This window comes from Haplochromis burtoni, unplaced genomic scaffold (genome assembly GCF_018398535.1).
Source record: "Haplochromis burtoni strain Fernald_Lab_line unplaced genomic scaffold, NCSU_Asbu1 Contig_838, whole genome shotgun sequence".
NCBI classification, from domain to species: domain Eukaryota; kingdom Metazoa; phylum Chordata; class Actinopteri; order Cichliformes; family Cichlidae; genus Haplochromis; species Haplochromis burtoni.
The window spans coordinates 4,375-17,132 of NW_024583199.1; the positions used below are offsets into that span (position 1 = coordinate 4,375).

Sequence of the window (12,758 nt, forward strand, 5' to 3'; positions counted from 1 at the left end):
AAACTGGGTGTGGGTCCCAATCAGCCAGAGTTTCGGGTGAGTTCATTGTGAAACCTGGCCCCACCTTATCATGCGAATTCCTGAGATCAGATGGCCCAGGATGTGAGTGGGCGTTAAGGCGTCTGGGGAGGGATCTCAAAACTGGATTATAGATGGCAGAGAGTTGGTGTCGTAAACCCCGCCTCTGTTCAAAGATGATCGCTCACAGTGGACATAGATGCTTCTTTCACTCCTCTTTCAAACCATCTGTCCTCTCTGTCCAAAATGTGAACATTTCAATCAATAAAGTATGCATTCTTATTATTACTCTTGTACAGTTTTGTATGCATGCCCTGTCAGTTTATGTTCTGGTGCTTGGATTGGTGGGTTGACTGCTTGAGTTTTCCTCTCTGATTAGTTGTTCATGGCAGACACATACAGGTTCACATTATGTAACAGCCACTGCAGGGTCCACAATTTCAATTTCTTTGCAATTTCACATTTCATTATAAAACGGATGCAGCAGACTTTCTTCTTACTGTGCAGTAAGAAAAGAAAACAGCTAGAAAACACTAAATACTATTTTAACACTATCACATAAAAAACGGATAAGAGGTAAGAGTCTTCTGATTGGATTGGAGATCTAGGTTCAACAATGTTAGGTGCCCAAAAAATTAGTTAAGGTGAATACTTGAATATACAGAACCACATTATTTTATTTTTTATTCCTGATGTACAGTGGTTAAGGTAGCTTGAAATCATTTTCATGTCTACGCCTGTTCCTCACTGAGAATCTTTAGGATGTGCTTGAGAACACTTCATGTAGTGGTCCAGTTTTCCCATCATCAGGATAAGATCTCTGTGAAAAATGACACAGCACAAGCTTCAATACAGTGTCACAGGGAAAATGTGCTGCTATTAAAGCATAAGGTAGTCCACAAAATATCACAGGGTATTTGTTTTGTTTTTTACAGAGCACTTTATTTTGATGAATGTTATTTACTTACACCACTCCATTTGCAAGTGTATTAATGTAAAAGCTGAATAGTCAATAGGCTATATAAAAAAATAAAGCATAATACAAACTTATAAACATTTCTTTAGATTTATCATTCCAAACAGCAACAACACAGAATGGACACTTTACATAGTTTGACAAAAATTGCATAAAGAGAGACTGGGTGTCGTGCAGACTTGTAAACGTCTCAGTGGGACTCCAGAGGAGCTGGGGGAGGTGCAGGAAGTTACAAAGGAAAATGAGGTCTGATCAGACTGCTGCACCCAACACCTGAACCGAGGTAAGCATCAGAAAGCAGACTGCTGGATGGGCATGATTTGTCAGTGGTCATTTGTATTGATTTTGTAGCTGCACCTCTTCATCTTCTTTCAGAAGTATTCATCAAATAACGGTTCGGTGTCTCTGATCTCTATCGGACAAAAAAAACAACAACACAGAAGTGTCTCTGTAAAGAACAAAGTTATTTCAGCCACTCTAGACTGAAACCTGAACGCTTGTGTTAACTGAATGACATCAAACTAGACTTGAAAAATGAAAACAATTAAAATAAATAAATAAAAAACAAGTGTTAGCGTTTACTGAGACAAAGTTGTATTTATAGCTTGTTTTTACTTCTGTGCTCTATTCCAGGCACTGCGTGCAACAAAATCACAGTTCTGACTCACTGTGAGGAATTGAACATGTGTCAGTGTGGATGGTGATAGTCTTTGAAAAACTAAACAAAATAGAAAGGATTAAAAGAGTCGTTTTACGGACACTGTGAGCAGATCCAAAATCTAATCTGGATAGGAAGAGCTGGGAAAAGACCAGAATCAGAATTGGATTTTGGTCTGAATTAATGACTCTTGTTCATATTCTTGCTGTGCAATTGGACTCTGATCCCTATGTGGTTTTCTGATCAGTTCTAAAGCCTCCAAGTGACCATTTTCAGCGAAAGATATATTGAGCGCCAAAGTTTTAAAAACTGACCCATTAAAATTTTTGTTTAACATAATTTAAATGATCGAATTGCATTCTGTGAACAAGTTCCTACTTGTAATGTTGAGACCACACGCAGTCTGGATTTTAAAATTCCCTTTAGACTACATTTAATCCCATTTTTGAATTTCAAAAGTAATTTAAGCCTCATTTTCACTCAGATACGTCCCATAGACATATACAGAAAAAGAATAGAAAAGCCCAGTATAGATATATATACACTAGATTATTATTTGGTGGTTCTGCTCTGCAACTCCAAACACAAATAACTCCCATGTAACAATCTAACAATAACTAAATTAGAATCCAGTAATTAAAAGCCAACTGAGATCATTAAACAGGGATCAAAGGGGGGGTTGGCGAGGCAGACAAAGTATTTCCCACCACTGTTTACAAACTACTTTGCAATGAGCAAGTTTCCTGCACTAAGTATTAAATAATATCAGTAACAATTAAAAATAGTAGCTATGGTGATTTTTTTATGATACAAAAGTGAGGACATTGTTTAATGACTGTAATGGTTTTATAATAATTCCCAACTGTTCCAGAATGTTCTTTCCATTTAAACTTTTAATAAAACTATATTTTAATGAATATGGCTGTTACGTTGTCATTTCTCCAAAAAAAGTGTTTTAAAATCCCCTAAAATTCACTCTCACTGCTCTCTGAAAGATTAATTAAGACACTGTAGCCTGTTCAACAATCAAAAACACTGGTGGTTAAATTGAACTCTAACAGTTAAAATTTATAACACTAAAATAAGTTCATCCTTCATTAATTCAACTGGGGCGATACCTATGCTAGTTGCAGTGGCGGTCCTAGCCTGTTTGGCGCCCCGGGCGAACACTCCCTCTGGCCTGTATTGCCTGCATCTTTTGCTCGTTTCTCTTCGCTTCTTTTCTATTATTTCTAAACTGAGCACCTGATGACTTTCAACTTTTCTTGTCCATCTTCCATTGGTTTTAATTTTGCCCTCCAGTATGAACACAAATCCCCCAACTCGAGGATCACCACAACATGACCTAACAGACCTACACCTTAGATCACAGATTCACTTTGTCTAAGGTTTATTTCTGGGATTTCACACAACCCAGGATTCAGATCATGAATACATGATGGGGCTTGGATTCACATCATTATGAATGAAATGTGCTCTATTTGGAAGCAGCCCCTCCCCTTTCGACGGGTTGTGTGTGAGACTTTAAATCATCAAACTATAAATTGTTATTGATCCCTTTACCCCGGGTCCTAGAGTGCATATTTATTTTCTTACTCTTCTTATATTTATTGTTTACTTAACTGGAGCCTCGTCGTCTCATCTCTCTATGTATATTGGACTGTATGCTAAATGGCCTGTATTTGTACAGCGCTTTACACATCTAGTCATCCACACATTCACACACACATTCACACACTGGTGATGGCAGCTACATTGTAGCCACAGCCACCCTGGGGCGCACTGACAGAGGCGAGGCTGCCGGACACTGGCGCCACCGGGCCCTCTGACCACCACCAGTAGGCAACGGGTGAAGTGTCTTGCCCAAGGACACAATGACTGAGACTGCCGGGGCTCGAACCGGCAACCTTCCGATTACAAGGTGACCTCCCAACTCTTGAGCCACGATCGTGTGGCTCACCTATGTAGCGGAGATGACAAAGTTTACTTTGACTTCAGCAGCAAGCCGGCGCACCGAGGGCTCTCGCGCTCACTTTTCATGTTTCGAAAAAACATCAGTGCAAATTATAAGTCTGTATCATGATGTCTGGTGTTTTCGTGTTTGTTGTTTTGTTTTTATTTTGTTTTATTTTGCGAGTTGGTTATTAGATGCCGCCCCGCCCTCTCCTCCCTGTTACTTTTACAGTTTAGAAATTTACTGTCTGCTGTGTCATCTATGGAACGCCAGGACAGCCATAATGTATTAATGAAATACACCATTAAATAATTATTTGAATGTGGCAATAATTAATTAAAATGTGAAATAAATAAATAATTCGTTAAATGTGTCAATAATTACTTAATTCAATGTGTTAATTTTTTTTATTATTTCAAATTTTAATTAATTATTGCCACATTTAATGAATTATTTAATGGTGTATTTAATTAATTCATTATGGCAGTCCTTGCGTTCCATAGTCATTATGATAGTTTTGTAAATGTAAAACCAGCAAAAAGGTTTTAGTGAAAACAAGTACAGCAGAGACCTCGGGGGGCAAATGTGCAGATCACCGTCTTCACATCAGTGAAGAAACATAATGAAGTGTCTGATTTTCAGTATTTTCACAGTAAAGGGGAAGTTGAGTGATGTCAAGAGCTGTAAGATGAAATAAGGATTGTGGGTTAATTTACCTTGTGACAATGCTTGGAGTTCATACTTTTGTGCCTGCAAAATAATTTTATGAATGAATAAAAAATGTATTTCTCACTGAAAAAAGAAATGACAGAATCTCTGTGCACTAATTATTGGCTCTTCATTGTGTTTCTGCACAGTGTTAGTGTTCAGCATATTCCTAATATGGATCCTATTTGCAAACTAGGAGGAAACACAAGTGTAAACGAATGTATTTTTCAATTTCTAGTTAACTTGCAACAAAATTACAAGTTCAACTTATTCATGGTCAGCTGAATCCAAACAAGAACTAGTTCCATCATTTTAGACCAGACTTGTCAAACTCTAGGCCCAATAACGGCAACATAATTTAATATGTCAATATTTCAGTTTGCATTTCTGTTTAAAACAGGGTTACCTTTGGTCTGTTCAATAATGTTCATCCTGTTTGGTCCAACACCTAGAGTATATTTTGAGTTCTGGCTCCTTCAGTGATTGAGTCTGACGCCCCTGACTGAGTCTGGCAGCTGTAACATCTGTATATAACAGAGCCTTTTACCTGCTGATGTGCTGCTTCTTGATGATGCTGTCCCCCTCTGCTGGAGCTCCCCTCACTGATCCAGTTGATCTGCTGGTTGGTTGCTTCTGGTTTTTGATGTTTTGCATTACTGATCATTTGTTGAGCAACATTTAAACAGCCGTCCCAGTCTTTCCTTTTTATGTTGCTCGTGATTTCTTTAGTCAGAGTTTCATTTGCTTCTTTCCTCAAAAGCTCCTCCAGAACTTTTTTCTCTTCTTCCAAAATCAGTTTGTAGTAAAAAGTTTTCTTGTTGCACCAACTGTATTTTTTTTTAAACCATTTTCTCCACCCACTCCAAGTCATGAAGAAAGCGACAACAGTCATGCTGAGGAGCAGAGAGTAAGCAGCAAGCTGAAAAAGAAGCAACAAACATGCAAAACATAACAGCATTAATGTGTCTGTATATTTATTATACTTTCATAAATTAAAAAAACAGAACAATAACATTACATGTGCACTGTGTGTGAAAAATAACAAAACATCCTCACCTTTGACTTCATTTGCAGCTCAGGTATTTGAGCTTTTTCATCAGCCGTGAGACTCTCAGGTTTGCAGAACAGCTTCCTCTTTTTTTCATCAGTGGTACAGCAACTATACCAGTCTGTGAAAAGCAACACAGCTACAATCCACAGCAGACTGATTAGAAATGCTCTGATAACGCGCTTGAGTACAAGGCATAAAAACGTGGATGGATGCTCCGCTGTGCTCCGAAATGTCTGGTCTATCAGGAGCACCAGGAAAAATACTAAAAAAACAGGCACGACCACCATTTCATTGCAATCAAAAGTGTGGCCTGAGCAAGCGCACATCTTGGCCTGCAGATACATAAATGCGAAGAAAATCCCGATGCCTGTGCCAGTGGTGCCGATTTTTCCACTACGGACATATTGCAGGAGTTTATTCAACATCTTGAGCAGTTCGGTGCCTGCTGAGGCTGCAGCTTCTGACCTGTAAAATTACAGACAAAGAAAAAGAAATATTTCCTGCTTTTCACACCAAGTATCACAGTCTCTTTGAAATTCAGCTTAATATCTCAGTCCTATAGCAGCTGTGAAGTGAGCAAGTCCTCCAGTCAAAGTGAAGATATGAGCTCTCTGCTCCCACCCTCACATAAGAACCACGAGTGCTGCTCCTACAGGTGGCAGGATGCAAACGCAACGTGACGTCATGAGAAGGAGTTTAAACAGCACTCTGTTCAAAACGTTTCCAAAGTCGTGTCAACAAATTTCATGTTTCCCAAACACTTTATACTAGGATGAGGTTGTGTGGCACGACAGGTTTTTTGATGAATGACTTGGAATGATGAATTCTATTCACAGTTTGAAACGTAGAGTGTTACAGATACAAAGTGAATTTATGTTATTTATGTCATGAGATGTTAAAACGTGTGGTTAACACAATTTAGTCACCACAGCCTGTGGAGTCTACTGTAAAGAGATGGCAACTCAACCAACTTTTTTATTCAGTGTTGAACAAAAAATGTCAAGCAAACATGAACAAGAGAGGTGAAGAAGAAAAAGAATGCAAGCAGGGTGGAGATGACTGCCAGGGGTGATTTGTGGCAGAACAAGTGAAAGATGGCAGTGAGACCAGCTGTGATGTTTGGCTTGGAGATGGTGTTACCGAGAAAAAGGCAGATCTGCAGGAGGCAGATTAATGCTACTGTACTAAATTTAACACAGTCAGTCACGTTTGTAGGTGCTGTTTGATTTGGCATCATCTCACCCTTTCTGGGGCAACCACAACAGCACAAGAAGACAAATGTTTCCTGTGTTCATGCAAATTATCATATTTTCTGTTAGCAGTGGTGCCCAGTCAATGGTTTTTGTTACAGCAAATGTTTGTAGGTCTGGTGAACCCACTGTGGCTTTGGTTTGTAAATCAATGTATTCTAAAAAATGCATGTAAAAATGTATAGAATAACTGAGACAAAGATCTCTAGTGTTTTGTGAACTTCTAAAATCATACTTCAAATTATGCTTGTGGTTTAATGTCCTTGAGACTTTGTGACTTCTGAAAAAAAGATATGAGAATGGGAGCACATGTTGTCCTAAAAATCTGTACTGTAAATAGAGCACCGATGGTGCCGAGAGATACAACATGTGCAAAATGAATGTCAGATAGCGGTTTCATAGGCACTCACAAACTCTGATACAGTCAGACATGCAGGATTTTGAACTGAGCACTGATGATAAGCTGGATGGTCTCTCTACTCTTTAGTCCAGAGCATGTGGCAAAATGAATTTCACATCACAATTCATCTTTCCACAGAAAAGCTTTCAACTTTGCACTTGTTCATTTCCTGACATTCTTTCTTTACTCTCATATTATTCTAGATTGTTTCCTCTAAATACCAGTCCATTTGTTACCATGTTCACACCATGTTACTTTATCTAGTCAAAACTCTGTTTTCATAAAACCTTTCTGATTCCTTTTCATGCGATGTGCCTTCATCTCTGTCACTGCATATATCTAGACCACTTCCTTTCTTTACATTGTTTAGTAGTTTCATTGTGTAACTTCAGAGTGCAATCTGCAAATAATTTATTACTCCATCCATCAATTCTCTACAGTTTATCTTTTTCAGGGTCCCCGGGGGGCTGGAAACTATGTCAGCTGTCTTAAGGTGAGAGACAGGGTACACCCTGGACAGGTCGCCAGTCTGTCGCAGTGCTAACACATATCATTCGCACTCACATTCACTCCTAACTAAGTGCATGTCTTTGGACGGTGGAAGGAAGTCAGGAGAATCCACACAAACACAAGGAGAACATGCAAACCCCACACAGAAAGGCCCCGGCCTGATGGTGGAATTGAACTCAGGACCTTCTTGCTGTGAGGCAACAGTGACGACCACTGTGCTTTATTGCTCAATAAATTAAAGGAAGTTCAATTATGTTCAGGTCTTTCAGATGATTTTTATTGGACTAACATTCATATGAATTCTTTTGTTCTTTTTTTCATTAAAAAATGACTTTTGTTGCTGGTTTGGTTAAATTTCATTTCTAAGGCTGGCACACAGCAGCTGGCTTAAAACAGATTTCACAGATACCATCTTGAGCCAACCACGCACAGGAAGAGGGTTATGTTTCCTGTTTTTGTGCCACGTGTGACAGGCACTATTAGCCCTTGTGTTGTGTTCATGGCTTTTGTTACTGAGGCATTGCATTTTTGGTTTTTAAATCAATCCAGCCATAAATATATATGCAAAATTACACAAAAATAACTGATACAAATGCCGCAGAGGAATAACCAATCACATGGAACATACCAAAGATTGTAGCCTGGTGCAGGGAACGCTTCCTGCAAATTGCCCTGCACTGTGTTTAATTTCTTCTATGGTTAGGGCTGATTTACACTTTTACCTGATGAGCTGCTGTGATGTATTTTATTGTGTTTCACTGGTGTATTTTCATTTAGTAACTTGTAGGTGTCATATTTTTTTTATTATAGTCAGAAAATGAATATTTATTTCTTATAAACAGTATAACAGTATTCTGTTTGTTTGCAGGCAGAGAACTGACTGCTGTATGTTCTGTGATAGTTTCAGCTTTCATTTGTTTGTTTTGCAAATTAATTGTTGAGATTCACATAGTGGTAGTTTTTCCTTTTTTGTTTCTAGTGCTGTGGTGGCTGCTACTGGCCACAGGCTTTATTGGTAAACTGGGAGTTCACTAACTTTTTGCTGTGATATGATCCGTTTGTATGTTTCTTTAATTTTGTGTTTAGGATTGTTTTTATAGTTTGATCACTAATACAATACTCTCAGTTTCCCAGCAGTGGTTACCTGGCTCCCAGCAGCAGAACTACAGTGGTCTTCTCATCCTCTAACAGTCTTTATGCATGCTCTGTCTCTAAACTTAACAGTAGCGCTACAAGGGAGTCCTTTATGTGAGCCAGTTTGAGTCAAAATGGGTACAGCAGAGACCTCCAGTGGCAACTGTGCAAACAGCATCTTCATGTCAGTATAGATACTTGTGGATAGGGATGGGTATTGATAAGATTTTAAATGTGAGATGTAAGCACCACAGATTTATTTAATTATTTGTGTCATGACGCTTTTCTTTCTTTTTCTTTTTTAACTGAACCTAGGAAGTAAACCCAGACGGCTTTAGGCAGATTTATGGAGTTTATTTACAACGAGCGATGTAAATATGAGTGAGCCGGGTGGCCAGGAACAAAAGAGAGCGCCGGACGTCCGAGCGGGTTTGATGTCCAAAGACAGACGATGATCATGGTACTTGCAAGAGGGCAGGCAGAGTCTACAGGTGAAAGGAAAGTTTGTGGTGCTGGATGAAGGGCTGGACTTGACCGGTGACTGGAAACTCCTCCACAGGTAAGAGTTTTCTGGCTACAAAGCTCCCCAGAGTGGAGGTAACGATCAAGCAGAGATCCATCACCATAGCGGGATCATAGCAGCCTCTGAATGAGACCTGCCCAAAGGCAGAGCCTGAAATGATCCCTCCCAGAGCCACCCAGAGGGAGAGGAGGGAAAGAACCGGCCAGCCTGGCCCAAACATGAAAATGTAGTTATTTAACTTTTTGTTTTATTTTGTCACTAGTTTTCACCTTTGTACTTTATTAGGTGGAGACTTCCCTTCATAAAAGACATGGACAAAGATCTGTCTACTTCCTGGAGAGGGTTCTTCACATAATTCTGAAGAAAAGACCTTGTGATTGTCTTCAGGGTCATTCTTCCAGGACTCCTTTATCGTACCGAGCACACCACAGTGTTCTTGTCTCTGATTAGTCATCTCTCTGATGGTTTCTGTTCACTTCACAGTCTAAGGATGACCTGACTGGATGCTTCAGGGGTTCAATATCTCGCCCAAAGATACAAACTTCGGGGATCAACCCCCTGACTTTCCACTTGGTAGACGACTCGCTCCACTTGAGCCACAGCCGCCCTCCTAAAAGCAGACACACATTTAAACCCCTCATTGATTCATGGTTATTATAATGACATATAATCAAGTTAAGCATCAAAACAGTAAAAACAATAATTTTTCTATTAGACACTAAAATCAACCATCTAAAGTCAGCTATCAGAAGCTAATAGAAGCTAACTCGAGCTGAGGCTACGCGATCTGTGTCATTCAGGGCGTCGTGAGGATGATTTAGGGCAAATAAAACTGAAATAAAAGCAGCTGAAATGAGTGAAGTCGGAGAGAGTTGGATGTGGTCTGTTAGCAGCAGACTCAGTGTTTCCACACCGAGCATGCTGAGCCTAAAATAACGAGAGGGGGGACTCGGGCTGGTCCGGGTTCAGGTTTAGGCTGGGGTTACTTCTGGGTCTGCAGCACAGGGTTGGCCCTGTAATCAGCTGACAGCTCTGGTTTCGCCTTCGATCTCTCTGTAATTTTCTTAATTGAAGCCACTTGAGGGGTCGAGCGCTCAGTTCATCCTCCTTTTTTTCCCTTTCTATGTTGCCTGCGTCCTGCTTCCTCTGTCCTTTCCTTTATTTGGTCTCCTATTTGGTTTCCTTTCAATATTTCTTTCTCTTTATTTTTCTTCTCTCCCCTGACTTGGTTTCATTTTCTTTCTTTTCCTATTATTTTGATTCTTAAGTGCATTCCTTTCCTATCATTCACTTTCTCCTTTCTATGTTTCTTCAGTCTTGCTTTGTTTACTTTTCTTTCCTTCCCTTTCCTTTCCTTTCCTTTCAATAGTAACTCGGGGTGAGAAAGAGGAGGAGAGTATATGGGTCAAAATAAAGTGATGATAAATGTTTTTGTTTTGTCGTTTTTGTTTGTTTTCCAATTTAAAAATGAAAATAAAGCTTGGGATAAAAAAAGTGACGATAAATGTTTAAATTAATGCTCATTTCCTTTTTTTTTATGTCAGTTGAACCAAAACTTTGTGAATTAAAAAAAAGAAGATAAACTCTCGTCTCCTGCATTTGTCTTTTTATTTCTCCACCAGGCTTGTTTTCGTTCTCTCGATCATTTTCTTCTCCCCCTCCCCCGTTCGACCCCCATCTCCCCCAAAACTCCCATTCTTCAGTGTAAATTGATGCTGATCACCCGTTAATCTTTTTAAGTTGCCGTGAAACAGCCAGCAGCATGCATGACAATGGTCCTCTCTGTGAGTCTATGTGCGTAAATGACAATGGCTCTGTGTGTGTGTGTGTGTGTGTGCGCGCACATTGTGGTTTCAGGGCCTACTGTATGCTTCCTTTTTTACATCGCTGCTACTATTACTGCACATCTGGACCCTGCATGTGTGTGTGTGTACTCAAATTACTTGTGTTGTGGGAACTCTCCTCCATTACAGGGACTCAGCCCCGCTGTGTAAATTAGATTTATGCATGTAAACACAGTTTTTGGTTAGAATAAATCTTTGGAAAAAGAATCAAAGTTAACATAATGTCCTCTCAAGTCTATCAGCTGTGTTGTGAGGGCAAAATCCAGATTACACATCGCATTGTGGGGATTTGATTTCCTTTAAGAAAATAAACAAAGTTATTTATTCATTTTTGGTGTGAAGACTGAAGGAGTAAGTCGTCAGGAAATGAATGGAAAACGGCGTAAAGTCCTCTGATGATGGAAAACACGTGTGTTGTGTGTGTGTGTGTGTGTGTGTGTGTGTGTGTGTGTGTGTGTGTGTGTGTGTGTAGCTGTTAGTTTAATCCTGAGTGGAGTTTACGAGGTTGAAGCCGCAGAGCAGAACAAATTCTCTGTGTCTCTGTCTTTATTTATTTTTACTTCTCTTGAGGTTTGCCTGATATCCAACACATCTTTGTGTGCGTTGTGTGTGTGTGTGTGTGTGTGTGTGTGTGTGTGTGTGTGTGTGTGTGTGTGTGTGTGTGTGTGTAATCCAGAACCCAAACACACTTAGAACAGGGAGCACAGTTTGCAGCTCTAAGCTTGACGTGCGCCCTGCCCTCGTAGATTTGTTTCTGGCGGCGTCTGTTTTCAGTTTAGGAGCTGTAAAAACCTCTGACTCTGACCTGCCCATGAGCAAACAGCAGAATGACACAGTTAGAGACGAGCTCGTGAGCAACCAGTGAATCATTCACCAGCTACTTTCCCTCAGGCACTGGTGGAGGCCAAAAACTGAGCTAAAACATCAGGACTCCTTTACTAGGACTCATCAGCCTAACCAGATCATCCATTGCCCATAAGCACTGCAGTAGCATTACATGTTTGTTAAATCAATCAATCAATCAATACACGAGTAGGGATGGATATTGATACGATTTTTACGATTCTGTTTTCGATTCTTATTTTTAAAAAGGAGAACACTAAGGTCGATTAGCTTAGAACTTTGTTTTATATTTTCTCTTTGAACAAGATAGAAATTTAGGAGTAACATGGCCTTACAAACCCAACAGTGAGATCTTAAGAGATCCAGCCTACGGCTCTTCCATGGGTCACAGGGTCCCCAGGAAAAAAAATTGTAAATGTAAAATAATAAAATAAATATTCTTCTGTAGCAATAACAAAGTATAACATAAATTATTCTGTAGCAATTACACAAGAATATCCAGTAATGTCCCTGCCTGCAATTAAACACATTCACTTACCTAAAATCGGGGGCATCTGCTGTGGCAAATGGGTGCAAGCCTTTGACCACAAACTGAGTCACTGCTCGGTGACATTCGTCTATCCTGGCCTGAAAGGAGACGCTACCGGTAGACTGCAGCGAGAACTGCAGACTCTGTCTGTCTCATCATGGTCACCTAAATGCACAGTAATGGCAGGTTTTGTAATAAGGCAGATCGCGCTAACATAATATGCACTGTTAGTTGATTATTTACCTGCCGCATTAACGGGAGAGGAGGTGCAAACGTTACCGCTGCTGCTGGGCTGAGATTCACGAGTCCGGAGCGGAATTAAAAACACGACATTCATTTAAGGTCATCGCGTGTTTTGTG

At 39.9% G+C, this 12,758-nt stretch overlaps 1 protein-coding gene across 3 annotated transcripts; it reads right to left on the reverse strand.

Moving 5' to 3' along the window:
• Positions 1–294: 294 nt before the first annotated feature.
• Positions 295–5,971, reverse strand: LOC102297310. 3 transcript variants are annotated; one of them, XM_014331177.2, is made up of 4 exons: positions 5,371–5,970; positions 4,862–5,233; positions 4,323–4,356; positions 295–838 (listed from the first exon to the last, which is right to left on the reverse strand). In XM_014331177.2, exons 1-4 carry the CDS (start codon positions 5,788–5,790, stop codon positions 825–827), a joined length of 840 nt encoding a protein of 279 aa, XP_014186663.1. In that variant the 5' UTR covers positions 5,791–5,970; the 3' UTR covers positions 295–824. The 3 variants fall into 3 exon arrangements, with proteins under 3 accessions (XP_014186663.1, XP_005952397.1, XP_042071769.1); XM_005952335.3 differs by lacking the exon at positions 295–838 and adding an exon at positions 883–1,406 and having other exon boundaries at positions 5,371–5,971; XM_042215835.1 differs by lacking the exon at positions 295–838 and having other exon boundaries at positions 4,059–4,356; positions 5,371–5,971.
• Between the last annotated feature and the right edge of the window lie 6,787 nt (positions 5,972–12,758).